A 27,634-nucleotide genomic window follows, 5' to 3' on the forward strand; every position below is an offset into this window, starting at 1 on the left:
GCCCGCTGCAGGCACGTCTCTGGCCCAGCAAAGGCACCAGGATCGGTCCGGGCTGCTTGCTCCCCGGGTACCTGCTCCTTCCCCGACATGGCTGCCGAGCTCTGACCTTAGGCAGGGTCCACCCAGTGTCTGCCCCTGCCCCGCGGGACCGTGGCCTCGCTGCCCTGGGAACTCCTGCGCGCAGGCAGGGCATAGCCCCGCTTTGGCACGTGGACCCTGGAGCGCACAACTCTGCTCGGCACTTGCTGGTCCCTGGGCGGCCGTGCTACCCACGCACTGCTCAGCAGCAGTGACAGAAGGGCTGGCAAAGGCAGCTCCTGCTCCAAACCAGGGCACCACAGCCGGGCCTCTGTTAAGCGCCACGAGGGACCGGCAGAGCAGAGAACTGGGATTTTGCAGGGGACTGGAACGACACGGAGACCAGGAGCTTCAAGCCTTCCAAACGGTAAAGAAACGCAAGCCCCCAGTTCCTCCAGCGACAGAGTGAGCTGGGGGTGTCCAGCAGCTTCACAGCAACCACGAACAGACTTGGGCTGGAATTCGTACCGATCAAGTGCACGTAGCATCCTCCCACGCTTCTCCGGCCGGGGGCAGCCCCTCTGCTACCTGCCAACAGCACGGGCCACAGCAGCCTCCCAAGGGGTCTGCGGGGACTGCCCTGCACCTGGCTGCCACACACTGGCACCTGCCTGTCCCCAGCTGCTTTGCTCCTGGCTGCCCCGTGAACCTCAGGACCGTGCTGCGGGGCCACACTGACACCGTGCGGGCACGAGAAGGCCCTCAGGGGCAGCACCAGAGGAACTGAGAGCAAGCAGAGCGCGGCGCAGGAATCTGCCCGTGCTGTCCCTCACCCCGACCACAGCTTCAGCCAAGCCCAGAGACTCCTCCAGGCCCTGCCACAACCTCCCGGGCTTCTGCGTGGGACCCTGCCCAGGACACAGTGCTCACAGGGGAGAGCCTCTCGCACACACGCAGGGCCCTCGGGCACAGCTGCCTTCACCAGAGCAGGGTGGGCATCAACGCCGAACTGGCAGGGAGCCCATGCACCAGCGCGGGATGCCCAGAGATAACAACGGGATTTCTGCCACCTTCTCTGGGCTGCAGGACACTTTGCAGCCAGGAGTAACCAGCCACACCACGGGCCTGCGTTACCAGGAGCCGTGTCACTTCCACAGCCTCCAGCACCACTGTCAGGATCGCTGCCACCGACGCACGGCAGACAGTAGCGGTCAGCCGGCGCACACAGCCATGCCCACCCTGCGGGCACCCGGAGGGCGATCAGCACTGCTGTCCCCGCCACCACAGGGATGGCCAAGCTGGGACACCAGGCACGGTAACCTGCAGCGCAGGGTAGCAGGGGCAGGGGCATGGTGGGGACCTGCCCCACCATGAAACAGGGGCAGCAGACACCGAGGTGGCTCTTGCCACAGCAGGACAGTTTTGTGTCACTTCCCAATTGCTCCGTGACAAAGTCACCAGTATAGCTGCTGCCTTCGTAGCCACTACAGTAATAGACAGCCTCGTCCTCGGCTTGCACCCCAGAGATGGTTAATGTGCCTGTGGTGCCAGATTGAGAACCAGAGAATCGCGAAGGGATGCCCGAGGGTCTGTTGTTGCTGTCATAGATCACAGTGACAGGGGCAGTGCCAGGCACCTTCTGCTGGTACCAGCCAGCATAGCCACTGTAGCTGCTGCTAAGCCCGGAGCAGGTGATCTGGATGGTTTGTCCCAGGTTCGCTGACACCGAGGGCGGCTGAGTCAGCGCTGCCTGGACCAGGGAACCTGCAGAGGGAGAGGAGAGAGGGGAGAAGACGGGGGTCAGTCAGCCGGTGCCCCAGCAGCACAGCCCTCCCCGGGCAGCAGGACGAGACCCCTCAGCCCAAAGTCCAAGCCAGGCGCACTGAGCCTGCCAGGGCCCCTGACCCATGGACGAGCACCACGACGAGGAGAGGGACAAGGCCAGCAGCAGCTCCCCACACGGGACGTGGATGGTGTCAGGGTGCTGGGCTGCCCTTAGCTGTCGCGGGGCCATAGTGGGACATTGCTCAGGGCCTGGAGTTCCCAGGGAGCCAGAGGGTCTGCGGGGTTCCCTGGGCAGTGCAACAGGGAACACCACCCCCAGAGATCGGACCTGGGCATGGTCACAGGCAAACTTCGGCAGCAGATCCCAGCCCAGCGAATCCCAGCCCAGAGGCAGCTCTGGCAGCAGCAGGAAGACACGGTCTTCAGCAGCCAGAGGCAGTCCGCTGGCGGAGAAGGACAAACTATCACCTCAGTAGGGACAGGCAGAATTGTCCCAAACCACAAACTCGCCTCCAGTGCCCTGGGACACAAAAGGGAGGACATTCACAGCCATGGCCTTGCAGAGGGGACACAAACCTGCCCCAGTCCAAAAGCCATCACTCTGTCTGGCCACAAGGGAGAAGGGCAGAAAACCATGCTCTCATTTCAGAGGCTGTGTTCACTACCTGTTACTCACTGCCACCAGACACCATAGCTGTAGCTGCCGTCAGAGCCACCACAGTAATAGACAGCCTCGTCCTCGGCTTGCACCCCAGAGATGGTTAATGTGCCTGTGGAGCCGGATTGAGAACCAGAGAATCGCGAAGGGATGCCCGAGGGTCTGTTGTTGCTGTCATAGATCACAGTGACAGGGGCAGTGCCAGGCACCTTCTGCTGGTACCAGCCAGCATAGCCACTGTAGCTGCTGCCGCTGCTAAGCCCAGAGCAGGTGATCTGGATGGTTTGTCCCAGGTTCGCTGACACCGAGGGCGGCTGAGTCAGCGCTGCCTGGACCAGGGAACCTGCAGAGGGAGAGGAGAGAGGGGAGAAGACGGGGGTCAGTCAGCCGGTGCGCCAGCAGCACAGCCCTCCCCGAGCAGCAGGACGGAGCCTCGGTGCCCAAAGGGCGTGATGCCACTAAGGAAACGAGAGACCCACACACAGAGCCCAAGACCAGAGCGCTGTGGCCCGGCAAAGAGAACAAGCCGCCCCAGAAAGACGGAGATTCCTGCAGCAAGAGGCAGAGGGGCTGACGACAAGGCAACGCCATGCATTCCAGATGGACAGGGACAGGGTACCCACAGTGCCAGAGTCACCTCCCGCACCATGAGGCACAACTCAGAGGACATTTGCAGCCATGGCCATACAGAGGGGACACAAACCTGCCCCAGCCCCACAGCCCTGTTCACCCATGAAGGAGATGGGTAGAGAACCCCAACTTTCAGCTCCTCTGCATCTCACTTCCATATGTCTCTGTGTCATTATAGCACCATCACTGCTGCTGTCCCAGCTACCACAGTAATAGACAGCCTCGTCCTCGGCTTGCACCCCAGAGATGGTTAATGTGCCTGTGGAGCCAGATGCAGATCCAGAGAATCGCGAAGGGATGCCCGAGGGTCTCTTGTTGCTCTGATAGATCACAGTGACAGGGGCAGTGCCAGGCACCTTCTGCTGGAACCAGCCAGCACTGCTGCTGCTGCCGCTAAGCCCGGAGCAGGTGATCTGGATGGTTTGTCCCAGGTTCGCTGACACCGAGGGCGGCTGAGTCAGCGCTGCCTGGACCAGGGAACCTGCAGAGGGAGAGGAGAGAGGGGAGAAGACGGGGGTCAGTCAGCCGGTGCCCCAGCAGCACAGCCCTCCCCGGGCAGCGGGATGGGGCCAGGGCCCCTGTTCCATAAGGTTCCAATGCCACACAGGGACCCAGAGTAACACACACAGAGCCCAAGACCAGAGCCCTGGGGCCCTGTGACAAGAGCAGGCAGAAGCGGGGATAGGGAGTGCCAGAGTTGGTGCAGGGCGCTGGTCAGGGTACAGGCACGTTATGGGGGAACAGAGCCCCCCCAGCCTTGAGCATCCCAGCACACAGGCCACGCTAACAGCAAGCAGAGGCTAGGGCTGCCAGAAGTAAGAGGCAGAGGGGCTGGGGACAAGGCAGTGCCATGCCTTCTGCAAGGACAGACATGAAGCGGCCGGCCCAAGCCACCTCGAGCGCTGCATGGTACAGTTGGGAGAACATTCAAGACACGTCCTGGGACAGGGGCAGGAACTTGCCTCAGCCCCACAGCCCTGCTTAGCCGTCAGGGAGAAATGCAGAAAAAACTCAAATTTTAAACTCCTCTGTAGCTCACGTCCCCACCTCTCTGTCACAACAACAGCAGTGCTGCTGCTGTCGTAGCTACCACAGTAATAGACAGCCTCGTCCTCGGCTTGCACCCCAGAGATGGTTAATGTGCCTGTGGAGCCGGATGCAGATCCAGAGAATCGCGAAGGGATGCCCGAGGGTCTCTTGTTGCCGTTATAGATCACAGTGACAGGGGCAGTGCCAGGCACCTTCTGCTGGTACCAGCCTACATTGCTGCTGCTGCTGCTGTCAAGCCCGGAGCAGGTGATCCGGACGGTATCTCCCAGGTTCGCTGACACCGAGGGCGGCTGAGTCAGCGCTGCCTGGACCAGGGAACCTGCAGAGGGAGAGGAGAGAGGGGAGAAGACGGGGGTCAGTCAGCCGGTGCCCCAGCAGCACAGCCCTCCCCGGGCAGCAGGATGAGACCCCTCAGCCCAAATACCCTGATGCCACAGAGGGACCCACAGCCCCACAGACAGGGCTGAAGACTAGGGACCCATGGCCCTGCAAGGAGAGCTGGCAGCAGCAGGGAAGTGGAACACCACCCTCAGTGGGGAGGTGATCTGCTCGTGGCTACAGAAACTTCTGGGGAGCAGAGCCCAGCCTGCCCCAGAGCAACCCAGCAGAGGCAGCTCCAGCTGCAGCAGGAGGAATGGGTCTGCCAGGCGCAGAAGGCAGTAGGGCAGGGGATGGGGCAGGGGATGAGGCAGTGCCATTTACATTATAGAGACAGGAAAAGGAACTGCCCCCAGCCTCAGAACCACCCCGTGTGCCTTAGGGCGCGGCAGTGGGGACGTTCACAGACATGGCCATGCAGAGGGGACACAACCCGCCCCAGCTCCACAGCCAGCCAGGAGGGAGAAGGGCTGAAACCCTTCCTCTGATGTTGGAGTCTGTGTCTCACTTCCTCTTACTGTCACCAGACACCATAGCTGCTGCTGCTCTCCCAGCCACCACAGTAATAGACAGCCTCGTCCTCGGCTTGCACCCCAGAGATGGTTAGTGTGTTTGTGGAGCCAGAGTAAGATCCAGAGAATCGCGAAGGGATGCCCGAGGGTCTGTTGTTGCCGTTATAGATCACAGTGACAGGGGCAGTGCCAGGCACCTTCTGCTGGTACCAGCCAACATAGCTGGTGCTGCTGCTAACCCCAGAGCAGGTGATCTGGATGGTTTGTCCCAGGTTCGCTGACACCGAGGGCGGCTGAGTCAGCGCTGCCTGGACCAGGGAACCTGCGGAGGGAGAGGAGAGAGGGGAGAAGACGGGGGTCAGTCAGCCGGTGCCCCAGCAGCACAGCCCTCCCCGGGCAGCAGGACGGGGATGGGGCCCCCGTGCGCCAAGGCCCAGCCGGGCACAGCGAATCTGGCCGTGGCACCTGAGCCGTGGACGAGCACCGCGAGGAGGAGAGGGGCCCAGGCCATGGCGCGATCCCAGCAGTTCCGCGTCTCCACGCCGATGGGGCTCTTTTGCGGACCCGGGCTCCCTTTTAAGTCCCAGCCTGCGTGGGGCACAGCCCCGCCATGCAAATCTGACCCCGCGCTCATGGCAAGACCCTGCCCACACCCCTCTCCCCGCTCCACGCCCAGCCCCACCACCCCAGATGCAGCGGGGCTTGTCCCCAGGCACGGAGCGGAGACAAGGCGACGTGTCCCAGCTCACGGCCCAAAACCCGCCAGCACAGACACCCCATCCGCAGCCCAGGCCAAGTGGCTGCAGGGCCGCAGGGTGTGGGAGAGCCGGGCTGCTCGGGGCAGGAGGATGTGGGGTAGGCATTGCCCGCAGCTCCTACGTCCCCCACACAACTTGGGGGTTGCCAATTAGCTGATGCCCATGCCAGCAGCAGAAGGACAAGCTCCTGCCCAGGCTATTGCCACTTGGCTGGACTTTTGGGTTCTAGATGGACCCAAGTACACTATCACATCGGTAAAGCACTGGGAAGAGGCAGGAGCAAAACCTATTGTTACCATCCCTCCAAACTACCCACCCTAAATGTTATCTGCAACCGATGAGCTCCAAATCGCAGAATCCCACAATGCTAGGGGTTGGAAGGGACCTCTGGAGATCACCCCGTCCCACCCCCTGCGTGAGCAGGCACCCCCAGAGCAGGGGCACAGGGCCGCGTCCAGGCGGGGGGTGAATGTCTCCAGGGAAGGGACCCCACAGCCTCTCTGGGCAGCCTGTGCCCCTGCTCTGGCACCCGCACAGGGAAGGGGTTTGTCCTCATGTTCAGGGGGAACCTCCCGTGTTCCAGCTTGTGCCCGGTGCCCCTTGGCCTGGCGTTGGGCACCGCTGAAAAGAGCCCGGCCCCATCCTCCTGACACCCACCCTTCAGATATTTACAAGTATTGATGAGATCCCCCCCCAGGCTTCTCTTCTCCAGGCTGAACAAACCCAGGTCTCTCAGCCTTTCCTCGTAAGGGAGGTGGTCCAGCCCCCTGATCATCTTGGTAGCTCAAGATAGCTACCAAGGTATCAAGTGGGACTTTAACCTGCAGTGAGTGAGGGAAGTGGGGCTGGGAGCTAGGCTCGTCAGGGAGCACAGAGTAGCCCTCATCCATGAGGACTGAAGGGTTCTTGGTGCAGCCTGCCTGTGCCCTCTTGGCCCCAGCCCATGGCACATGGCCCTTGCCCCTAACAACATGGTCCTGGAAACACTGCCGGGAGACAAGGTCATGTGCGACCCAGCTGCCCACGTCCTAGGACCTGACACCACAAATGCAGCCCTTATGGGGCCAGTACCCCTCCCTACAGCCAGGCCCTATCACAAACCCTCACCCTCAGCCCATGTCTCCTGCCCCATCACACTCATGCAGATGCAGAATATACCAAAGCCGAAAACAGGTGGCATGTCATGACATGAAGTATCTGGCATCTTTGTCCCCAGGGGTATCCCCAGTCCCAGGATCCCACAGCAGGACAGGCACAGCGTGCTGGACAGCCCGGGATATTGTGGAGCCGTGCTGGGGTATGGCCCATGTCCAGGGGCTTCCTAGGGGACAGAAGTGCAAACACAGCCAGTGTCAGAGTAGCCCACGGGCCCCTCTTTTAGCATGACAGAGCAGCCCCCTGCAACCCCCTGCTCTGCCCACGCAGTCTCGTGCATGGCCCTGGAGCTCCTGCACGCACGGGAAACATCCCTTCCCCAGCTTGGAAGGCAAAGCTACGGCCCAGCTCCCCAGCCCATGGCATGGCCCCACCTCTTGCTGCTGGGGCTGCAGTTTGAGCAGGGCTGAACCCCCCTGGGATGATGCTCCAAGGGCTCCTGGCACCGCTGGGCCGGCAGGAGGGCAGGAGGCACTCGCAGGGCCCTGGGTGTCAGCCGGGGAGCGCAGGGGATGTTGGACAAGCAGCGCAGGGCAGGGACAGTGCTGCTGGGGGTCATCCCAGCATTTCTTTACTGAGAGGGTGCTCAAGCAATGCACAGGCTTCCCACAGTAGTGGCTGATGCCCCAAGCTTGTCACTGTTACAGAGTCCTTTTGACAATAGATTAAATAGGAGGCTGTAAATTTGCTCAGCCCTGGAGGGCTCAGGCAGTCGTATTAGATGCTCATTGCAGGTACCTGCAAACAGAAACATTCTATCCTATCCCTTCTCCTCCCCACACGACAAGGGACAGGCACGGACCTGGGGCTCTAAGGGATGGCCAAGCTGGGACACCAGGCACGGTAACCTGCAGCGCAGGGTAGCAGGGGCAGGGGCATGGTGGGGACCTGCCCCACCATGAAACAGGGGCAGCAGACACCGAGGTGGCTCTTGCCACAGCAGGACAGTTTTGTGTCACTTCCCAATTGCTCCGTGACAAAGTCACCAGTATAGCTGCTGCCATCGTAGCCACCACAGTAATAGACAGCCTCGTCCTCGGCTTGCACCCCAGAGATGGTTAATGTGCCTGTGGTGCCAGACTTGGATCCAGAGAATCGCGAAGGGATGTCAGAGGGTCTCTGGTTGCTATTATAGATCACAGTGACAGGGGCAGTGCCAGGCACCTTCTGCTGGTACCAGCCATTCCAGCTGCTGCTGCTGCTGTAAAGCCCGGAGCAGGTGATCTGGATGGTTTGTCCCAGGTTCGCTGACACCGAGGGCGGCTGAGTCAGCGCTGCCTGGACCAGGGAACCTGCGGAGGGAGAGGAGAGAGGGGAGAAAAGAAGGGGGTCAGCCAGTGCCACAGCACAGCCCCCCCGGGCAGCAGGACGAGACCCCTGAGCCCCAAGGCCTCAGCTGGGCACAGCAAATCTGGCCAGGGCACCTGAGACGTGGACGAGCACCACGAGGACGAGAGGGGACCAGGCTACGGCATGATCCCACCAGCTCCGTGTCCCCACGCCGATGAGCTGTGCCATGGACACACCTCCCTCTTTAGCCCCAGCCTGCCCGACACGGCCCCTCCGTGGAAGCGTGGCCCCCAGCACTCACCGGCAGCTCCTGTCCCAGTGCTCCCCCTGCCCGCTGCAGGCACGTCTCTGGCCCAGCAAAGGCACCAGGATCGGTCCGGGCTGCTTGCTCCCCGGGTACCTGCTCCTTCCCCGACATGGCTGCCGAGCTCTGACCTTAGGCAGGGTCCACCCAGTGTCTGCCCCTGCCCCGCGGGACCGTGGCCTCGCTGCCCTGGGAACTCCTGCGCGCAGGCAGGGCATAGCCCCGCTTTGGCACGTGGACCCTGGAGCGCACAACTCTGCTCGGCACTTGCTGGTCCCTGGGCGGCCGTGCTACCCACGCACTGCTCAGCAGCAGTGACAGAAGGGCTGGCAAAGGCAGCTCCTGCTCCAAACCAGGGCACCACAGCCGGGCCTCTGTTAAGCGCCACGAGGGACCGGCAGAGCAGAGAACTGGGATTTTGCAGGGGACTGGAACGACACGGAGACCAGGAGCTTCAAGCCTTCCAAACGGTAAAGAAACGCAAGCCCCCAGTTCCTCCAGCGACAGAGTGAGCTGGGGGTGTCCAGCAGCTTCACAGCAACCACGAACAGACTTGGGCTGGAATTCGTACCGATCAAGTGCACGTAGCATCCTCCCACGCTTCTCCGGCCGGGGGCAGCCCCTCTGCTACCTGCCAACAGCACGGGCCACAGCAGCCTCCCAAGGGGTCTGCGGGGACTGCCCTGCACCTGGCTGCCACACACTGGCACCTGCCTGTCCCCAGCTGCTTTGCTCCTGGCTGCCCCGTGAACCTCAGGACCGTGCTGCGGGGCCACACTGACACCGTGCGGGCACGAGAAGGCCCTCAGGGGCAGCACCAGAGGAACTGAGAGCAAGCAGAGCGCGGCGCAGGAATCTGCCCGTGCTGTCCCTCACCCCGACCACAGCTTCAGCCAAGCCCAGAGACTCCTCCAGGCCCTGCCACAACCTCCCGGGCTTCTGCGTGGGACCCTGCCCAGGACACAGTGCTCACAGGGGAGAGCCTCTCGCACACACGCAGGGCCCTCGGGCACAGCTGCCTTCACCAGAGCAGGGTGGGCATCAACGCCGAACTGGCAGGGAGCCCATGCACCAGCGCGGGATGCCCAGAGATAACAACGGGATTTCTGCCACCTTCTCTGGGCTGCAGGACACTTTGCAGCCAGGAGTAACCAGCCACACCACGGGCCTGCGTTACCAGGAGCCGTGTCACTTCCACAGCCTCCAGCACCACTGTCAGGATCGCTGCCACCGACGCACGGCAGACAGTAGCGGTCAGCCGGCGCACACAGCCATGCCCACCCTGCGGGCACCCGGAGGGCGATCAGCACTGCTGTCCCCGCCACCACAGGGATGGCCAAGCTGGGACACCAGGCACGGTAACCTGCAGCGCAGGGTAGCAGGGGCAGGGGCATGGTGGGGACCTGCCCCACCATGAAACAGGGGCAGCAGACACCGAGGTGGCTCTTGCCACAGCAGGACAGTTTTGTGTCACTTCCCAATTGCTCCGTGACAAAGTCACCAGTATAGCTGCTGCCATCGTAGCCACCACAGTAATAGACAGCCTCGTCCTCGGCTTGCACCCCAGAGATGGTTAATGTGCCTGTGGTGCCAGATTGAGAACCAGAGAATCGCGAAGGGATGTCAGAGGGTCTCTTGTTGCCCCAGTAGATCACAGTGACAGGGGCAGTGCCAGGCACCTTCTGCTGGAACCAGCCAGCTGTGTAGCTGCTGCCAAGCCCAGAGCAGGTGATCTGGATGGTTTGTCCCAGGTTCGCTGACACCGAGGGCGGCTGAGTCACCGCTGCCTGGACCAGGGAACCTGCAGAGGGAGAGGAGAGAGGGGAGAAGACGGGGGTCAGTCAGCCGGTGCCCCAGCAGCACAGCCCACCCTGGGCAGTGCAACAGGGAACACCACCCCCAGAGATCGGACCTGGGCATGGTCACAGGCAAACTTCGGCAGCAGATCCCAGCCCAGCGAATCCCAGCCCAGAGGCAGCTCTGGCAGCAGCAGGAAGACACGGTCTTCAGCAGCCAGAGGCAGTCCGCTGGCGGAGAAGGACAAACTATCACCTCAGTAGGGACAGGCAGAATTGTCCCAAACCACAAACTCGCCTCCAGTGCCCTGGGACACAAAAGGGAGGACATTCACAGCCATGGCCTTGCAGAGGGGACACAAACCTGCCCCAGTCCAAAAGCCATCACTCTGTCTGGCCACAAGGGAGAAGGGCAGAAAACCATGCTCTCATTTCAGAGGCTGTGTTCACTACCTGTTACTCACTGCCACCAGACACCATAGCTGTAGCTGCCGTCAGAGCCACCACAGTAATAGACAGCCTCGTCCTCGGCTTGCACCCCAGAGATGGTTAATGTGCCTGTGGAGCCGGATTGAGAACCAGAGAATCGCGAAGGGATGCCCGAGGGTCTGTTGTTGCTGTTATAGATCACAGTGACAGGGGCAGTGCCAGGCACCTTCTGCTGGTACCAAGCAGCAAGGCTGCCATAGCTGCCGCTGCTAAGCCCAGAGCAGGTGATCTGGATGGTTTGTCCCAGGTTCGCTGACACCGAGGGCGGCTGAGTCAGCGCTGCCTGGACCAGGGAACCTGCAGAGGGAGAGGAGAGAGGGGAGAAGACGGGGGTCAGTCAGCCGGTGCCCCAGCAGCACAGCCCTCCCCGGGCAGCAGGACGAGACCCCTGAGCCCAAATACCCTGATGCCACAGAGGGACCCACAGCCCCACAGACAGGGCTGAAGACTAGGGACCCATGGCCCTGCAAGGAGAGCTGGCAGCAGCAGGGAAGTGGAACACCACCCTCAGTGGGGAGGTGATCTGCTCGTGGCTACAGAAACTTCTGGGGAGCAGAGCCCAGCCTGCCCCAGAGCAACCCAGCAGAGGCAGCTCCAGCTGCAGCAGGAGGAATGGGTCTGCCAGGCGCAGAAGGCAGTAGGGCAGGGGATGGGGCAGGGGATGAGGCAGTGCCATTTACATTATAGAGACAGGAAAAGGAACTGCCCCCAGCCTCAGAACCACCCCGTGTGCCTTAGGGCGCGGCAGTGGGGACGTTCACAGACATGGCCATGCAGAGGGGACACAACCCGCCCCAGCTCCACAGCCAGCCAGGAGGGAGAAGGGCTGAAACCCTTCCTCTGATGTTGGAGTCTGTGTCTCACTTCCTCTTACTGTCACCAGACACCATAGCTGCTGCTGCTCTCCCAGCCACCACAGTAATAGACAGCCTCGTCCTCGGCTTGCACCCCAGAGATGGTTAGTGTGTTTGTGGAGCCAGAGTAAGATCCAGAGAATCGCGAAGGGATGCCCGAGGGTCTGTTGTTGCCGTTATAGATCACAGTGACAGGGGCAGTGCCAGGCACCTTCTGCTGGAACCAGCCATTCCAGCTGCTGCTGCTGCTGTCAAGCCCGGAGCAGGTGATCTGGATGGTTTGTCCCGGGTTCGCTGACACCGAGGGCGGCTGAGTCAGCGCTGCCTGGACCAGGGAACCTGCGGAGGGAGAGGAGAGAGGGGAGAAAAGAAGGGGGTCAGCCAGTGCCACAGCACAGCCCCCCCGGGCAGCAGGACGAGACCCCTGAGCCCCAAGGCCTCAGCTGGGCACAGCAAATCTGGCCAGGGCACCTGAGACGTGGACGAGCACCACGAGGATGAGAGGGGACCAGGCTACGGCATGATCCCACCAGCTCCGTGTCCCCACGCCGATGAGCTGTGCCATGGACACACCTCCCTCTTTAGCCCCAGCCTGCCCGACACGGCCCCTCTGTGGAAGCGTGGCCCCCAGCACTCACCGGCAGCTCCTGTCCCAGTGCTCCCCCTGCCCGCTGCAGGCACGTCTCTGGCCCAGTAAAGGCACCAGGATCAGTCCGGGCTGCTTGCTCCCCGGGCCGCTCAGCTGGGAAAACCAGGTCCTGCTTCACACCAGGGCACCGCAGCAGCTTTCTCTCAGGAGCCACAAGGCTCTGACCAGCTGGATCGAGGTGTCTGTGCAAACGCTCCTCGACTCTTGTGTTGGTAAATACAGCCTTGGCCAAGACCCGTGCCAAGGGATGGTAGAAACACTTTTCTACCCCACCTTGCTGAAGCGTCCTCTGCTGCCACCTTAGCCTGCGACTCCGGCATCACCCACCCACGAGCATCCCTCTGGGGCAGCACAGCTCCTCCAGACCCGCTCCCCTTCCCCTTCCCCGGGCACTTCTCCACGGGGCTCTGCGCCCATGGCCAGCCCAGCACAAGCCCACAGTGCACCCCCACTGCAGGCTGGCGCTCTGAGACCCCCCCAGCCAAGGGTCAGGGCCGCTCCGGCAGCACAAACGCTCCCACCTCTCAGCAGCACTGCGGGATGACGAGAAGCGCTGGGGCACGAGGGCAAACGCCCAGCCTGCCCAGCCCCACACCCATGCAGAGCTCTCCACACCACCCTGCCCAGACCTGCCTCTGACTTTCCGTCTGCTCCTGAGCCGGAGGTGAGATGGGTCTGCCAAAGCAGTTGGGAGTCCTCGGGCATCTCCTACAGATCCTGCAACCTTTCAGGGCTGCCTCTCACAAAGCAAAAAACACCTTTGCTTCAGCCCTCAGAGCCCCCTCACACCAAATCACAGCCTCCCTTCACCTTTTAAAAGTGGAACGACTAGACACCTCAAGAAGACAGGGGTTTATTTTTTTGTGTCCCTTTTACAGAAGAGGTTCAAGGCCAAGCTACCACTGCCGTCCCCTGTGACTCCCTTAGGCCTTGAGCACAGCAGCTCCTCCTCAGACACAGGGTATTTTCCACAGGCCTCTCTTCCTCTTAATCATCAGTTTCTCCTGTTTCACGTTCTGGTTGGGAACCAAGACTAATTTTTTTTTTTCAGGGTCACAAGCAGTAAAGTCTTGCGGCTGCTTTACAGTCCAACACACCGCAGCAGCACCCCCACCCGCACCTCCCCTCCCCGTGGCCGACCCTCCACCTCAGCTTAACCGGAAAGAGAAGGAATGAAAGGTGGTGAGAAGGCAACAAGCAGGTCTGAACACAAATCAGTACTTCTTCAACTCAATTCTTCCTCCTTTCACAGCGTCCTCAACAGCTGTGGAAGCCTGTCTATTCACCAGTACAAATGAAGGGACGATGTTCCTGGCAAGAACACACACTTTGCCAATCTCCCCGAGTAGCTTCTGCTTCTTGCTGTTAGCGTACCTTATGCTTATGTATTCTGATTCACTCGGTTGCCAGGGGCTGCAGGGACCTGGGAAACACTGCAGTTTGCAGGCACTGACAGGAGCATCTCGGGCAGAGTTGCACTTAGCCTAGAACAGCACTCAGGGCTGCCGAACAGCCAAAGTCATCTCAGGCTCAGACATTTAAGCTGGCTCTGACTTCAGAAGCATGATTTCCTACAAAACATTAGCCTGCAGCTTCTGGGAAGACACCAGAAGGTAAAAACGACTTCAGGAAGCTGTGGCAACTCACATCTCTCCTAGCCCAGGAAGCATTCCCACACACCACTGCCAGGCTGTCATGCCCAAGGCGTGGGCTAAGTAAAACCCTGGTAACAGGAGCCCCAAAGCGGTCCCTGGGAAGGGAGAGAGCTGGCTTTGTGCTCCTGGCGTGAAGGCTAATCAACAGTAAATCAGACACAGCACCAGCACCAACATCACACTTTGCAGCCAGGAGTAACCAGCCACACCACGGGCCTGCGTTACCAGGAGCCGTGTCACTTCCACAGCCTCCAGCACCACTGTCAGGATCGCTGCCACCGACGCACGGCAGACAGTAGCGGTCAGCCGGCGCACACAGCCATGCCCACCCTGCGGGCACCCGGAGGGCGATCAGCACTGCTGTCCCCGCCACCACAGGGATGGCCAAGCTGGGACACCAGGCACGGTAACCTGCAGCGCAGGGTAGCAGGGGCAGGGGCATGGTGGGGACCTGCCCCACCATGAAACAGGGGCAGCAGACACCGAGGTGGCTCTTGCCACAGCAGGACAGTTTTGTGTCACTTCCCAATTGCTCCGTGACAAAGTCACCAGTATAGCTGCTGCCATCGTAGCCACCACAGTAATAGACAGCCTCGTCCTCGGCTTGCACCCCAGAGATGGTTAGTGTGCCTGTGGAGCCAGACTTGGATCCAGAGAATCGCGAAGGGATGCCCGAGGGTCTGGTGGTGCTACCATAGATCACAGTGACAGGGGCAGTGCCAGGCACCTTCTGCTGGAACCAGCCAGCACCATTCCAACTGCTGCTGCTAATCCTGGAGCAGGTGATCTGGATGGTTTGTCCCAGGTTCGCTGACACCGAGGGCGGCTGAGTCAGCGCTGCCTGGACCAGGGAACCTGCAGAGGGAGAGGAGAGAGGGGAGAAGACGGGGGTCAGTCAGCCGGTGCCCCAGCAGCACAGCCCTCCCCGGGCAGCAGGACGGGGATGGGGCCCCTGCCCCACCGCCCTGGCTCGGCACAGTAAATCCGGCCATGGCACCTCACCTCTGGACGAGCACCGCGAGGAGGAGAGGGGCCCAGGCCATGGCGCGATCCCAGCAGCTCCACGCCTCCACGCCGATGGGGCATGTCCTGGTTTCTGCTGGGATAGCGTTAATTTTTTTCTCCTGCGAGGTGGTATAATGCTTTGTTTTTGATTTAGTATGAGAATAGCGTTGATGACACGCTGATGTTTTCGCTGTTACTAAGCCGTGCTTTCAGTAGTTCAGTATTGTTCAGCTTCCCACACCCTGCCAGCGAGAAGCTGGGAGGCGTCACAGCCAGGACAGCTGACCCAAACTGGCCAAACTGATATTCTATACTGTACAATATCGTGCTCAGTATATAAGCTGGGGGGTTTGGCCAGGGGTGGCAATGGCTGCTCAGGACTGGCTGGACATCAGCTGTTGGGTAGTGAGCAACTGCACTGTGCAGCTCTCATTATCTGTGTTGCTGTTGCTGTTTAATTTTCCTTTTCTGTCCTATTAAACTGCCTTTACCTCAACCCACGCTTTTCACTTTTTTATCCCCCGTTGTCTCCCCCATGCCACTGAGGGCAGGGGAAGGAGTGAACTGCTGTGTGGTGTTTAGCTGCCTGTGGGTTAAACCCCAACAGTGCTTTTTGGCCCCTTATGTGGGGCATGAAGCTTGAGATAATGACAGAGCTGGCCACAGTGTGTTAAGGCAAATTTGTTATAAGCATTCAATATGTTGGTGTATTAGTCGCTGATTAGAATGCTCATTTATTTGCTCTCAAAGTTGCTGTGCTGCTTTTCACCGCTGGCAGCTGGGTCAGGGTTGTACTTTCGCTGCACTGTGTAACACTGTCTTAGATATGAAAACATTACTGGTAGTTGGCTAATCTGGTATTTGTACTCAGCACTGCCATCATCTCCCTGCCTCAGGAACCACCTCTCAGAAACTAAAGGCTGGGACCTGCCCCACTGTCTCACCGGGACAGCAGAGACTCCTCACTGGCCCCTGCGATGGCGGCAGGTTTTTGTCTCACTTCCCCATTGCTGTGTGTCACTGTGGCAGCAGTATAGCTGCTGCTGCTGTCAGAGCTACCACAGTAATAGACAGCCTCGTCCTCGGCTTGCACCCCAGAGATGGTTAGTGTGGCTGTGGAGCCAGACTTGGATCCAGAGAATCGCGAAGGGATGCCCGAGGGTCTGTTGTTGCTGTCATAGATCACAGTGACAGGGGCAGTGCCAGGCACCTTCTGCTGGTACCAGCCAGCATAGCCACTGTAGCTGCTGCTGCTGCTAAGCCCGGAGCAGGTGATCTGGATGGTTTGTCCCAGGTTCGCTGACACCGAGGGCGGCTGAGTCACCGCTGCCTGGACCAGGGAACCTGCAGAGGGAGAGGAGAGAGGGGAGAAGACGGGGGTCAGTCAGCCGGTGCCCCAGCAGCACAGCCCTCCCCGGGCAGCAGGACGAGACCCCTCAGCCCAAAGTCCAAGCCAGGCGCACTGAGCCTGCCAGGGCCCCTGACCCATGGACGAGCACCACGACGAGGAGAGGGACAAGGCCAGCAGCAGCTCCCCACACGGGACGTGGATGGTGTCAGGGTGCTGGGCTGCCCTTAGCTGTCGCGGGGCCATAGTGGGACATTGCTCAGGGCCTGGAGTTCCCAGGGAGCCAGAGGGTCTGCGGGGTTCCCTGGGCAGTGCAACAGGGAACACCACCCCCAGAGATCGGACCTGGGCATGGTCACAGGCAAACTTCGGCAGCAGATCCCAGCCCAGCGAATCCCAGCCCAGAGGCAGCTCTGGCAGCAGCAGGAAGACACGGTCTTCAGCAGCCAGAGGCAGTCCGCTGGCGGAGAAGGACAAACTATCACCTCAGTAGGGACAGGCAGAATTGTCCCAAACCACAAACTCGCCTCCAGTGCCCTGGGACACAAAAGGGAGGACATTCACAGCCATGGCCTTGCAGAGGGGACACAAACCTGTCCCAGTCCAAAAGCCATCACTCTGTCTGGCCACAAGGGAGAAGGGCAGAAAACCATGCTCTCATTTCAGAGGCTGTGTTCACTACCTGTTACTCACTGCCACCAGACACCATAGCTGTAGCTGCCGTCAGAGCCACCACAGTAATAGACAGCCTCGTCCTCGGCTTGCACCCCAGAGATGGTTAATGTGGCTGTGGAGCCGGATTGAGAACCAGAGAATCGCGAAGGGATGCCCGAGGGTCTGTTGTTGCTGTTATAGATCACAGTGACAGGGGCAGTGCCAGGCACCTTCTGCTGGTACCAGCCAGCATAGGTGCCATAGCTGCTGCTAATCCCGGAGCAGGTGATCTGGATGGTTTGTCCCAGGTTCGCTGACGCCGAGGGCGGCTGAGTCAGCGCTGCCTGGACCAGGGAACCTGCAGAGGGAGAGGAGAGAGGGGAGAAGACGGGGGTCAGCCGGTGCCCCAGCAGCACAGCCCACCCTGGGCAGCGGGATGGGGCCAGGGCCCCTGTTCCATAAGGTTCCAATGCCACACAGGGACCCAGAGTAACACACACAGAGCCCAAGACCAGAGCCCTGGGGCCCTGTGACAAGAGCAGGCAGAAGCAGGGATAGGGAGTGCCAGAGTTGGTGCAGGGCGCTGGTCAGGGTACAGGCACGTTATGGGGGAACAGAGCCCCCCCAGCCTTGAGCATCCCAGCACACAGGCCACGCTAACAGCAAGCAGAGGCTAGGGCTGCCAGAAGTAAGAGGCAGAGGGGCTGGGGACAAGGCAATGCCATGCCTTCTGCAAGGACAGACATGAAGCAGCCGGCCCAAGCCACCTCGAGCGCTGCATGGTACAGTTGGGAGAACATTCAAGACACGTCCTGGGACAGGGGCAGGAACTTGCCTCAGCCCCACAGCCCTGCTTAGCCGTCAGGGAGAAATGCAGAAAAAACTCAAATTTTAAACTCCTCTGTAGCTCACGTCCCCACCTCTCTGTCACAACAACAGCAGTGCTGCTGCTGTCGTAGCCACCACAGTAATAGACAGCCTCGTCCTCGGCTTGCACCCCAGAGATGGTTAATGTGGCTGTGGAGCCGGATCCAGATCATCGCGAAGGGATGCCCGAGGGTCTCTTGTTGCTCTGATAGATCACAGTGACAGGGGCAGTGCCAGGCACCTTCTGCTGGTACCAGCCAGCATAGTTGCTGCTGCTGTAAAGCCCGGAGCAGGTGATCCGGACGGTATCTCCCAGGTTCGCTGACACCGAGGGCGGCTGAGTCAGCGCTGCCTGGACCAGGGAACCTGCAGAGGGAGAGGAGAGAGGGGAGAAGACGGGGGTCAGTCAGCCGGTGCCCCAGCAGCACAGCCCTCCCCGGGCAGCAGGACGGGGATGGGGCCCCCGTGCGCCAAGGCCCAGCCGGGCACAGCGAATCTGGCCGTGGCACCTGAGCCGTGGACGAGCACCGCGAGGAGGAGAGGGGCCCAGGCCATGGCGCGATCCCAGCAGTTCCGCGTCTCCACGCCGATGGGGCTCTTTTGCGGACCCGGGCTCCCTTTTAAGTCCCAGCCTGCGTGGGGCACAGCCCCGCCATGCAAATCTGACCCCGCGCTCATGGCAAGACCCTGCCCACACCCCTCTCCCCGCTCCACGCCCAGCCCCACCACCCCAGATGCAGCGGGGCTTGTCCCCAGGCACGGAGCGGAGACAAGGCGACGTGTCCCAGCTCACGGCCCAAAACCCGCCAGCACAGACACCCCATCCGCAGCCCAGGCCAAGTGGCTGCAGGGCCGCAGGGTGTGGGAGAGCCGGGCTGCTCGGGGCAGGAGGATGTGGGGTAGGCATTGCCCGCAGCTCCTACGTCCCCCACACAACTTGGGGGTTGATAATTAGCTGATGCCCATGCCAGCAGCAGAAGGACAAGCTCCTGCCCAGGCTATTGCCACTTGGCTGGACTTTTGGGTTCTAGATGGACCCAAGTACACTATCACATCGGTAAAGCACTGGGAAGAGGCAGGAGCAAAACCTATTGTTACCATCCCTCCAAACTACCCACCCTAAATGTTATCTGCAACCGATGAGCTCCAAATCGCAGAATCCCACAATGCTAGGGGTTGGAAGGGACCTCTGGAGATCACCCCGTCCCAGCCCCTGCTGGAGCAGGCACCCCCAGAGCAGGGGCACAGGGCCGCGTCCAGGTGGGGGGTGAATGTCTCCAGGGAAGGGACCCCACAGCCTCTCTGGGCAGCCTGTGCCCCTGCTCTGGCACCCGCACAGGGAAGGGGTTTGTCCTCATGTTCAGGGGGAGCTTCCCGTGTTCCAGCTTGTGCCCGTGGCCCCTTGGCCTGGCGTTGGGCACCGCTGAAAAGAGCCCGGTCCCATCCCCCTGACACCCACCCTTCAGATATTTACAAGTATTGATGAGATCCCCCCTCAGTCTTCTCTTCTCCAGGCTGAACAAACCCAGGTCTCTCAGCCTTTCCTCGTAAGGGAGGTGGTCCAGCCCCCTGATCATCTTGGTAGCTCAAGATAGCTACCAAGGTATCAAGTGGGACTTTAACCTGCAGTGAGTGAGGGAAGTGGGGCTGGGAGCTAGGCTCGTCAGGGAGCACAGAGTAGCCCTCATCCATGAGGACTGAAGGGTTCTTGGTGCAGCCTGCCTGTGCCCTCTTGGCCCCAGCCCATGGCACATGGCCCTTGCCCCTAACAACATGGTCCTGGAAACACTGCCGGGAGACAAGGTCATGTGCGACCCAGCTGCCCACGTCCTAGGACCTGACACCACAAATGCAGCCCTTATGGGGCCAGTACCCCTCCCTACAGCCAGGCCCTATCACAAACCCTCACCCTCAGCCCATGTCTCCTGCCCCATCACACTCATGCAGATGCAGAATATACCAAAGCCGAAAACAGGTGGCATGTCATGACATGAAGTATCTGGCATCTTTGTCCCCAGGGGTATCCCCAGTCCCAGGATCCCACAGCAGGACAGGCACAGCGTGCTGGACAGCCCGGGATATTGTGGAGCCGTGCTGGGGTATGGCCCATGTCCAGGGGCTTCCTAGGGGACAGAAGTGCAAACACAGCCAGTGTCAGCGTAGCCCACGGGCCCCTCTTTTAGCATGACAGAGCAGCCCCCTGCAACCCCCTGCTCTGCCCACGCAGTCTCGTGCATGGCCCTGGAGCTCCTGCACGCACGGGAAACATCCCTTCCCCAGCTTGGAAGGCAAAGCTACGGCCCAGCTCCCCAGCCCATGGCATGGCCCCACCTCTTGCTGCTGGGGCTGCAGTTTGAGCAGGGCTGAACCCCCCTGGGATGATGCTCCAAGGACTCCTGGCACCGCTGGGCCGGCAGGAGGGCAGGAGGCACTCGCAGGGCCCTGGGTGTCAGCCGGGGAGCGCAGGGGATGTTGGACAAGCAGCGCAGGGCAGGGACAGTGCTGCTGGGGGTCATCGACTCCACAGATGACAGGGGACAGGCACAGGCTGGGGCCCCATGGGACAGCCCAGCCAGGACACCAGGCTCAGCCCGCTGCAGCGCAGGGTATCAAGGGCTGGGACGTGGCAGGGACCTGCCCCACCATGAGACCGGGACAGCAGAGACTCCTCACTGGCCCCTGCGATGGCGGGAGGTTTTTGTCTCACTTCCCCATTGCTTTGTGTCACCGTGGCAGCATTGCTGCTGCTGCCATCGTAGCCACCACAGTAATAGACAGCCTCGTCCTCGGCTTGCACCCCAGAGATGGTTAATGTGCCTGTGGAGCCAGACTTGGATCCAGAGAATCGCGAAGGGATGCCCGAGGGTCTGTCGGTGCTACCATAGATCACAGTGACAGGGGCAGTGCCAGGCACCTTCTGCTGGAACCACCCACCATTGCTGCTGCCGCCGCTGCTGTAAAGCCCGGAGCAGGTGATCTGGATGGTTTGTCCCAGGTTCGCTGACACCGAGGGCGGCTGAGTCAGCGCTGCCTGGACCAGGGAACCTGCGGAGGGAGAGGAGAGAGGGGAGAAAAGAAGGGGGTCAGCCAGTGCCACAGCAGCACAGCCCTCCCCGGTCAGCAGGATGAGGAGGAGATCCTGTGCCCAAAGACCCCACTGGGCACAAGAAATCTGGCCAGGGCACCTGAGACGTGGACGAGCACCACGAGGACAAGAGGGGACCAGGCTACGGCATGATCCCACCAGCTCCGTGTCCCCACGCCGATGAGCTGTGCCATGGACACACCTCCCTCTTTAGCCCCAACCTGCCCGACACGGCCCCTCTGTGGAAGCGTGGCCCCCAGCACTCACCGGCAGCTCCTGTCCCAGTGCTCCCCCTGCCCGCTGCAGGCACGTCTCTGGCCCAGCAAAGGCACCAGTATCAGTCCGGGCTGCTTGCTCCCCGGGCCGCTCAGCTGGGAAAACCAGGTCCTGCTTCACACCAGGGCACCGCAGCAGCTTTCTCTCAGGAGCCACAAGGCTCTGACCAGCTGGATCGAGGTGTCTGTGCAAATGCTCCTCGACTCTTGTGTTGGTAAATACAGCCTTGGCCAAGACCCGTGCCAAGGGATGGTAGAAACACTTTTCTACCCCACCTTGCTGAAGCGTCCTCTGCTGCCACCTTAGCCTGCGACTCCGGCATCACCCACCCACGAGCATCCCTCTGGGGCAGCACAGCTCCTCCAGACCCACTCCCCTTCCCCTCACACACACCATCCCCAGACACACCACTGCCAGGCTGTCAAGCCCAAGGCGTGGGCTAAAGTAAAACCCTGGCAACGGGAGCCCCAAAGGGGTCCCTGGGAAGGGAGAGAGCTGGCTTCGTGCTCCTTACAGTACTTTGCCAGCACTGTGCAGCATGGTGTGCAGACACTTGCAGGTGAATGCACATATTTCAGGTAATGCCTACGGGCTCTGCTGCACTGCGCAGCTCAGGGTTCCCCTCACTCATGTTTCCAATGCATTGTTAGGCTCCTGTAGCTGATCCCGGACTGATGTTGAATTTTTTTTTAAGTTTTAAATGCTTCAAATCTGTTGCTGTGTCCTGAGCTGAGAATGTCCACATCCAGCTGTGTCTGCAGCAGAGCCATGCTGGCCACATTGCCCCAGGGAATAACTTGATGGCTGTGAATTAGCCCAATTCTGGAGCATCCGACAGTTACAATTTTCTCTTCATGGTAATTCAGGCCCTGAGAAGGAGAAAGGCACAGCCTATAAATTAGCCAAAGACCCCTCACCTTAAGGTTCCTACATTACAAGGCACAAACCCACCTTTTGCTATTCAAGCACGCAATGTGTCTTTCAATATGCAAACCCGCTGGATACTTGTATCACACAGCAAGAGCAACTGTAGAGCGAAGAGCAGGGAATTTGCACAGACATCAGGAGCCTCAAGGCTATCCAACAGTAAATAAACACATACACCCAAGTCCCCAGTTCCTGCAACTACACAGCCAGCGGGGGGACTCCAGCTGCCTCATAGCAAACACAGACTTGTGCCAGAAAATCAAGTGCACATATTACCCACACACACACCCAGTCCCCCCTGCTGCAACTGCAACCAGAAGGGTCTAGAAAATAATCTTTCTTCAGTCTTACTAATCCCTGCTTCATGTCCTGGTGAATTCTAGTTAAGGAATTACTAACGCTGAAGGACTCCCCAGATTTCAAGACAACCACAGCATGCAGGTAGGTGGGCTGAGGAATTAACAGCAGCAAGAACATTACCTCAGAGTCCCCCTAACAATGTGAGTGTCCCCAGCCAGAGTCCTGAGGTAGTCATAGCTCTCCTTGGTGCAGATGTTTCCTGCACAAGATGTGCTGAATCTTTCCTGGAACTAGCAGCTTCTTGAACTTCAGCTGTAGAGCACTGCACTGGTGTGGGATGTGAAGGTCCCCTTGTTGTAAGAATGCACTCAAGGACGTGATCTTTGCAAGACTGATGGGGAACATCCAGGAGGGATGCAAAGAACCTAGCAGCAGGGGCCAGTCGAAACCAAGACAAAAAGGAGCTAAGGACATGTCCATTTAGATAAGAGCCAGAACACCAGTTGAAACGAACACACCTTACAATGCACTGTGACAAAACTACTCAATGGGCCAACTCATGACCGTATGTTGAAGGACTTGGAGTTCACGGAAAGGACACAAAAAAACCTGCTTCAACAAACCACTAGGGACCACCAGAGGCCACCCGATACCTCTTCAGAGGCTCCTACGGGACTTAAAATGCACGAGTAATTAAGATGCAAGTATTATAATTAGTTCCAGGAACTCTAATGCATATGTATGTAACTGAGCAATATAAGCTTTGTCCATCACGACTTGCAGCATGCGCCGTAGGAGGAATTATCCCCCGTGCATCCAGCGACATAATAAAGAACGCCTGCTTCTTAATACTACGTTGGTATTAAGGACTTTTATTCCCCATTTCGGTGACACCCTAATACTAACACCAACTTTGCACGTGGCAGGAGGAAAGAGAGCGTTCTAGTCCAGGTTACTTAACAGAACAGCACAACGCCTTTTTGCCACTCCAGGGCGTTCGCAAAATCTGGCAAACCATTACGGGTCCAGCAAGGATTTCTTTCAGATTCAGCTTGGAGGAAACAACCCCTCAGCATGCCCAAGCCCCCGGCACGGACGGCCCAGCCTGCTCCCACCGGGGAGAGCCAGGCACTCGCGCCCCCGCCCGCAGCCGCAGGCGACGCAATGCGCTGCTCGGCGAGACCAAGGCGGCGGGCGCCGCCGCAGCGGGGCGAGCCGGGCCAACCGCCGCCTCACGCTGACCCTGCGGGCCCGGGGCCGCTCCCCCAGCCCGGCCCCCTCCTCCGCCGCTCGCCGCCCCGCTCCGCCGCCCCGCTCCGCCGCTGCCCCGCGCGCCGACAGAACCAGGAACTGACGCGCCTCGTTTTCTCCTCCCTCGAGCCAATGGCAGCGCCATCAGCTCCCCACGTGACGACGGCCTCTGTGAAAGGCCCTAACGCCCGCCCCCGCCCCGTGCGTGCCCGCAGCGCTGAGCATGCGCAGCGCGGAGGCGCGGTTGTTTCCCGTGCTCGGGGGCGGTGCTATTTGGCGTGTTTCCGCCCCCCCCCCCCCCCCGTGTCAATAGGACGTCAGTAGGATTTTCGCGGAAAAAATGCGTTATCTTCCTGCGTGAAAATGTTCGTATAAAGTACCCTCAAGTGCCGGCGTGGTTAGACGTGTCCTTTTCCCCTCAGATGTTGCGTGGGGTGGTGGGGCTGTGAGGGGGGGGGGGTGAGGGGAGGCAGCGGCGCGGGGAGATGCGGGCTGAACGGGGCCGGGGCGCCGTGAGGAGGCACTGGGGGTGCTCCGGGAGGGGCAGGTCCTCAAGGCGTGGGGACAGGGGTCCCTGTGGGCAGCGCACGGAGGGCAGTACCGGCGCTGGGGGGGGCTCCGGCTCTGGGGAAGATGGGCTCTGCCACGGTGGGCGACACAGCTCTATCCACAGAACCCCAGCGTGGTGGGGGCTGGCAGGGCCCTCTGGAGCTCACCCCGTCCCACCCCTGCGTGAGCAGGCACCCCCAGAGCAGGGGCACAGGGCCGCGTCCAGGCGGGGGGTGAATGTCTCCAGGGAAGGGACCCCACAGCCTCTCTGGGCAGCCTGTGCCCCTGCTCTGGCACCCGCACAGGGAAGGGGTTTTTCCTCATATTTAAGTGGAACTTCCAACTTGTGCCTGTGGCCCCTTGTCCTGTCGTTGGGCACCATTGAAAAGAGTCCAGTCCCATCCTCCTGACACTCACCCTTTAGATATTTATAGGTATTGATGAAATCCCCCCTCAGTCTTCTCCAGGCTGAACAAACCCAAGTCTCTCAGCCTTTCCTCGTAAGGGAGATGCTGCAGCCCTCTGATCACCTTGGTAGCTCTCTGCTGGACTTGCTCGAGCAGTTGCCTGTCCTTCTGAAACTGGGGGGCCCTGTACTCCAAATCCAATCTCACTAGGGCAGATTCCACCAAACTCCACACCATAGCACCTTTGGCTCACCCTCCTAACTCAGGTACCCCGGGGCACGGCCCTATCCCTGCAGAAGACAGGGACCTAAGGGGCTCCTTTGGACACCACATACATAACACAAGCCACATGGCTGAGGATTAACCTTTATTATCAGGTGAGCCAAACTGCACAGAAGCCCGAGCAGGGATCAGGCCCATGTTGTGCCAAGTGGTGGAAGAGCTGAAGAGAACCAAGCCGTGGCAGAGCTCTCCATCCTCCCACCACAGCAGGGGATGCTTGCTCCTGTGTGTTCCTGGGCTGAGCCCTGGCAGGTCTCACACTGTCAGGCTACCTAATGCTCCACGGGGAATGTTTGGGGTTGAAGAGGAGGTTGCTGCACTTCACAGCACAACACAGTGCTGCTGGGCTTACTCAAGCATGCAAGAAGGTCTTTTTCCATGCTAAAGCTGCCATTCTCCCTGCTGAGGGCTTTGCATCAGGGTTGCAAGGGAAGATGCAGAAAGCTTTTGTTCCCCATTTCTAAAACCAGTTGAAGGCACGTGGCAGGGCGCAGTAATAGTTGCCGTTGTCTTCATGGCGGGTGGATGCAATGATGAGGATGCAGGCATTGCGGGCAAGGTCTTTGGTAGCGGAGAAGCGGTCAGGAGTCTTGGCAGGCTTGTGCTTGTCTCGCTCAGAGTTGTAATAGAGCAGATACCTCAGGGGGTACCCTGGCCGCTGCTGGTACCAGGAGATGCCGAACTCGCTGATATTGTACTGGGGGCTCAGGGTACACGATAGCCGAGCAGTCTGCCCAGGCAACACCGACACAGAGGGTGGCTGGGTCAGCATGGGCTGAGCCCTGGAAGCTGCGCACACCAAGGAGGCAGTTACTGATGGGCTGAGCCATGACCACCATTGCCCTTAGCTCCAAAATGTCCCCCTGCTCCCATGAGGCAACCCCATTACCCAACCTCCATCCTGCTCATCACACTACATACCCCTGGAGCAAAATGCCCTAATCAGACTAATATCCCCCTTGTACAGCCCAGTCCTGCCCACCACCCTGCAGTGCCCCCCCCCCAGACAGCAGCTAGCTCAGCCACACCACCCTTACCTGTCCCCACCACCTCCACCAGGAGCAGGACCATGAAACTCAGGGACATAGCAGGAAGCAGAGGAAGGGAGGCTATTTCGGAGAGGGTCTGCGGTGCTGCAAAAACCTAGGTTACTGTGCCACTGGTGAGGTGCATGTAAATAACACAGGAGGCTCGAGGATTCCAGCTCCCCGCGTTGCTCACTTTGCTGCAGCTGGGCTTCAGTGAGGGGGCTGGAAGCAGTGAGGCAAGAGCTGAGCTTTGCGATGGACCGCCCTCCTTTGCCCCAGGCTAGGCCATTTCCTCCAGGTGCGCTGATGCACAAACGGTCCATACCACCACCCTGGGCACTGGGGTGCAGTGGGGAGGCATCACTGATCATCTCCCCTCTCTGATGGGGGGAGCAGAGCAGTTTCCCTGTGGTTTTACACTCAGACCTTTTGCCTCAGGCCCTCCACCACCAGGTGCACAGGAGGCCAGGAGCCTGAGCCACACCATGCCAAGGATGCCCTGTGGTAGCAGCATGCTGGGAGCCAGCTGGCTCTGCTGCCACCAGGGACAATGAAAGACAGGATGTGCCAGAGCACCCCCCGCAGAGCAACACGAGGAAAGTTGCTGCTCCCTTCTCCATGCAGCTCCATTGCTGTGACCATGACTGCCACGCAGCACAGGCTGCGAGCTGCTGACAGTACCGAGCATGCTGCCTCTTTGCCAGGGCTGCCTCAGAAAGAGCAACCACAGGCAAACATGCAGAGGAGGCTGCCGAAGTCAGCTGATAAAAGGCATTTCCCAAGGGAGCCAGTGTAGCAAGACACGACTGCAGCACAGCTGGTGCCGTGTGCGGAAAGACAGCAGACCATTACAGCAAAAGGCTGCCAGACTCACCGGGCATGAAACCCCTCCTGTCTGTAACACCCATCACAGGGCCCAGAGACACCACATTACACAGGCAGCCATGGTCAAGGGCTGGCCTTCCCCAGCACGTCTCTGCACCCACTAGCCCATGGTAGTCCATCACAGCAGGGTGGTCAGCAGGCACCTTGCAGTGTCCCATAACCAGTGGGTACCTCCTGCCCTCCACAGGCAGGCTCAGTCCCTCCCAAATATACCACATCACCATCCAGTGATGACCCTTTCCCTCCCCTCTGCAGCACCCAGCCCTGCTCCCAAGGCATCCCCAAGCCAAAGATGTTTGCAAGTGGTTCCTAACATGACTGGCTGATGCATACTCTGGGTTTGAGGGAAAAATGGAGCTCTGAGACAGAGTCCTGTCTCATTAGAACATCCCAGCACCATGTCTCTAGCACAGGCAGATCCCAAAGAGGAAGAACCACCATCACCCAAGGATGTGACCCAGAAAACTGGACACTTGCTTTGCTATGCCACACTGCAGTGCTCTGAACAAGGGCTGGTGTGCCCAACGGCTCATCTATTTTTTCCACATTCTCTATCTGCTTTTGTTAGACCAACTATTACCCACACAAACTCGCCCAATTTACTGTGACACAGCCTCCCTTGGGAGCAGTGAGGGGACAATGAATGAAAGACAGTGCCTGGGGCAATCATAGCAGCTGTAACACAGATGCCATGGAGCAGAGTCAGCACCTGCAGTGCCATGAAGCGGCAAGGTGCCAGTTAGACCTGATGGGATCGTACAGCACCTTGCACAGCTGGGTTGCAGAGGC

At 59.9% G+C, this 27,634-nt stretch overlaps 2 protein-coding genes and 1 gene segment (V, D, J or C); all 3 read right to left on the bottom strand.

Annotated features, from left to right (window-relative positions):
* Window positions 1–5,039: 5,039 nt before the first annotated feature.
* LOC135315857 (Ig lambda chain V-1 region-like) lies at window positions 5,040–5,568 on the bottom strand. The segment is given in 2 exon segments: window positions 5,040–5,353; window positions 5,497–5,568. Coding segments are annotated over 2 exon segments (360 nt in total).
* An 11,455-nt stretch (window positions 5,569–17,023) lies between these two features.
* Window positions 17,024–18,222, bottom strand: LOC135315817 (immunoglobulin lambda-1 light chain-like; the record flags this gene model as incomplete). Its single annotated transcript, XM_064466316.1, is given in 2 exon segments — window positions 17,024–17,412; window positions 17,901–18,222. Coding segments are annotated over 2 exon segments (711 nt in total), but the record flags the coding sequence as incomplete, so codon positions are not given.
* A 7,170-nt stretch (window positions 18,223–25,392) lies between these two features.
* VPREB3 (V-set pre-B cell surrogate light chain 3) lies at window positions 25,393–26,018 on the bottom strand. Its single transcript, XM_009511649.1, has 2 exons — window positions 25,970–26,018; window positions 25,393–25,721 (listed from the first exon to the last, which is right to left on the bottom strand). The coding sequence occupies exons 1-2, from the start codon at window positions 26,016–26,018 to the stop codon at window positions 25,393–25,395; spliced, it is 378 nt and encodes a 125-aa protein (XP_009509944.1).
* Window positions 26,019–27,634: the final 1,616 nt, after the last annotated feature.

This window comes from Phalacrocorax carbo, chromosome 15 (genome assembly GCF_963921805.1).
Source record: "Phalacrocorax carbo chromosome 15, bPhaCar2.1, whole genome shotgun sequence".
NCBI classification, from domain to species: Eukaryota; Metazoa; Chordata; class Aves; order Suliformes; family Phalacrocoracidae; genus Phalacrocorax; species Phalacrocorax carbo.

What these genes read in the sequence shown, in the direction of transcription:
- VPREB3 (XM_009511649.1), bottom strand. Translation starts at nt 26,018, where the DNA reads ATGTCCCTGAGTTTCATGGTCCTGCTCCTGGTGGAGGTGGTGGGGACA. An exon ending in GGTGGAGGTGGTGGGGACAG is followed by an intron (nt 25,722 to 25,969) that starts GTAAGGGTGGTG and finishes TGGTGTGCGCAG; the next exon opens with CTTCCAGGGCTCAGCCCATG.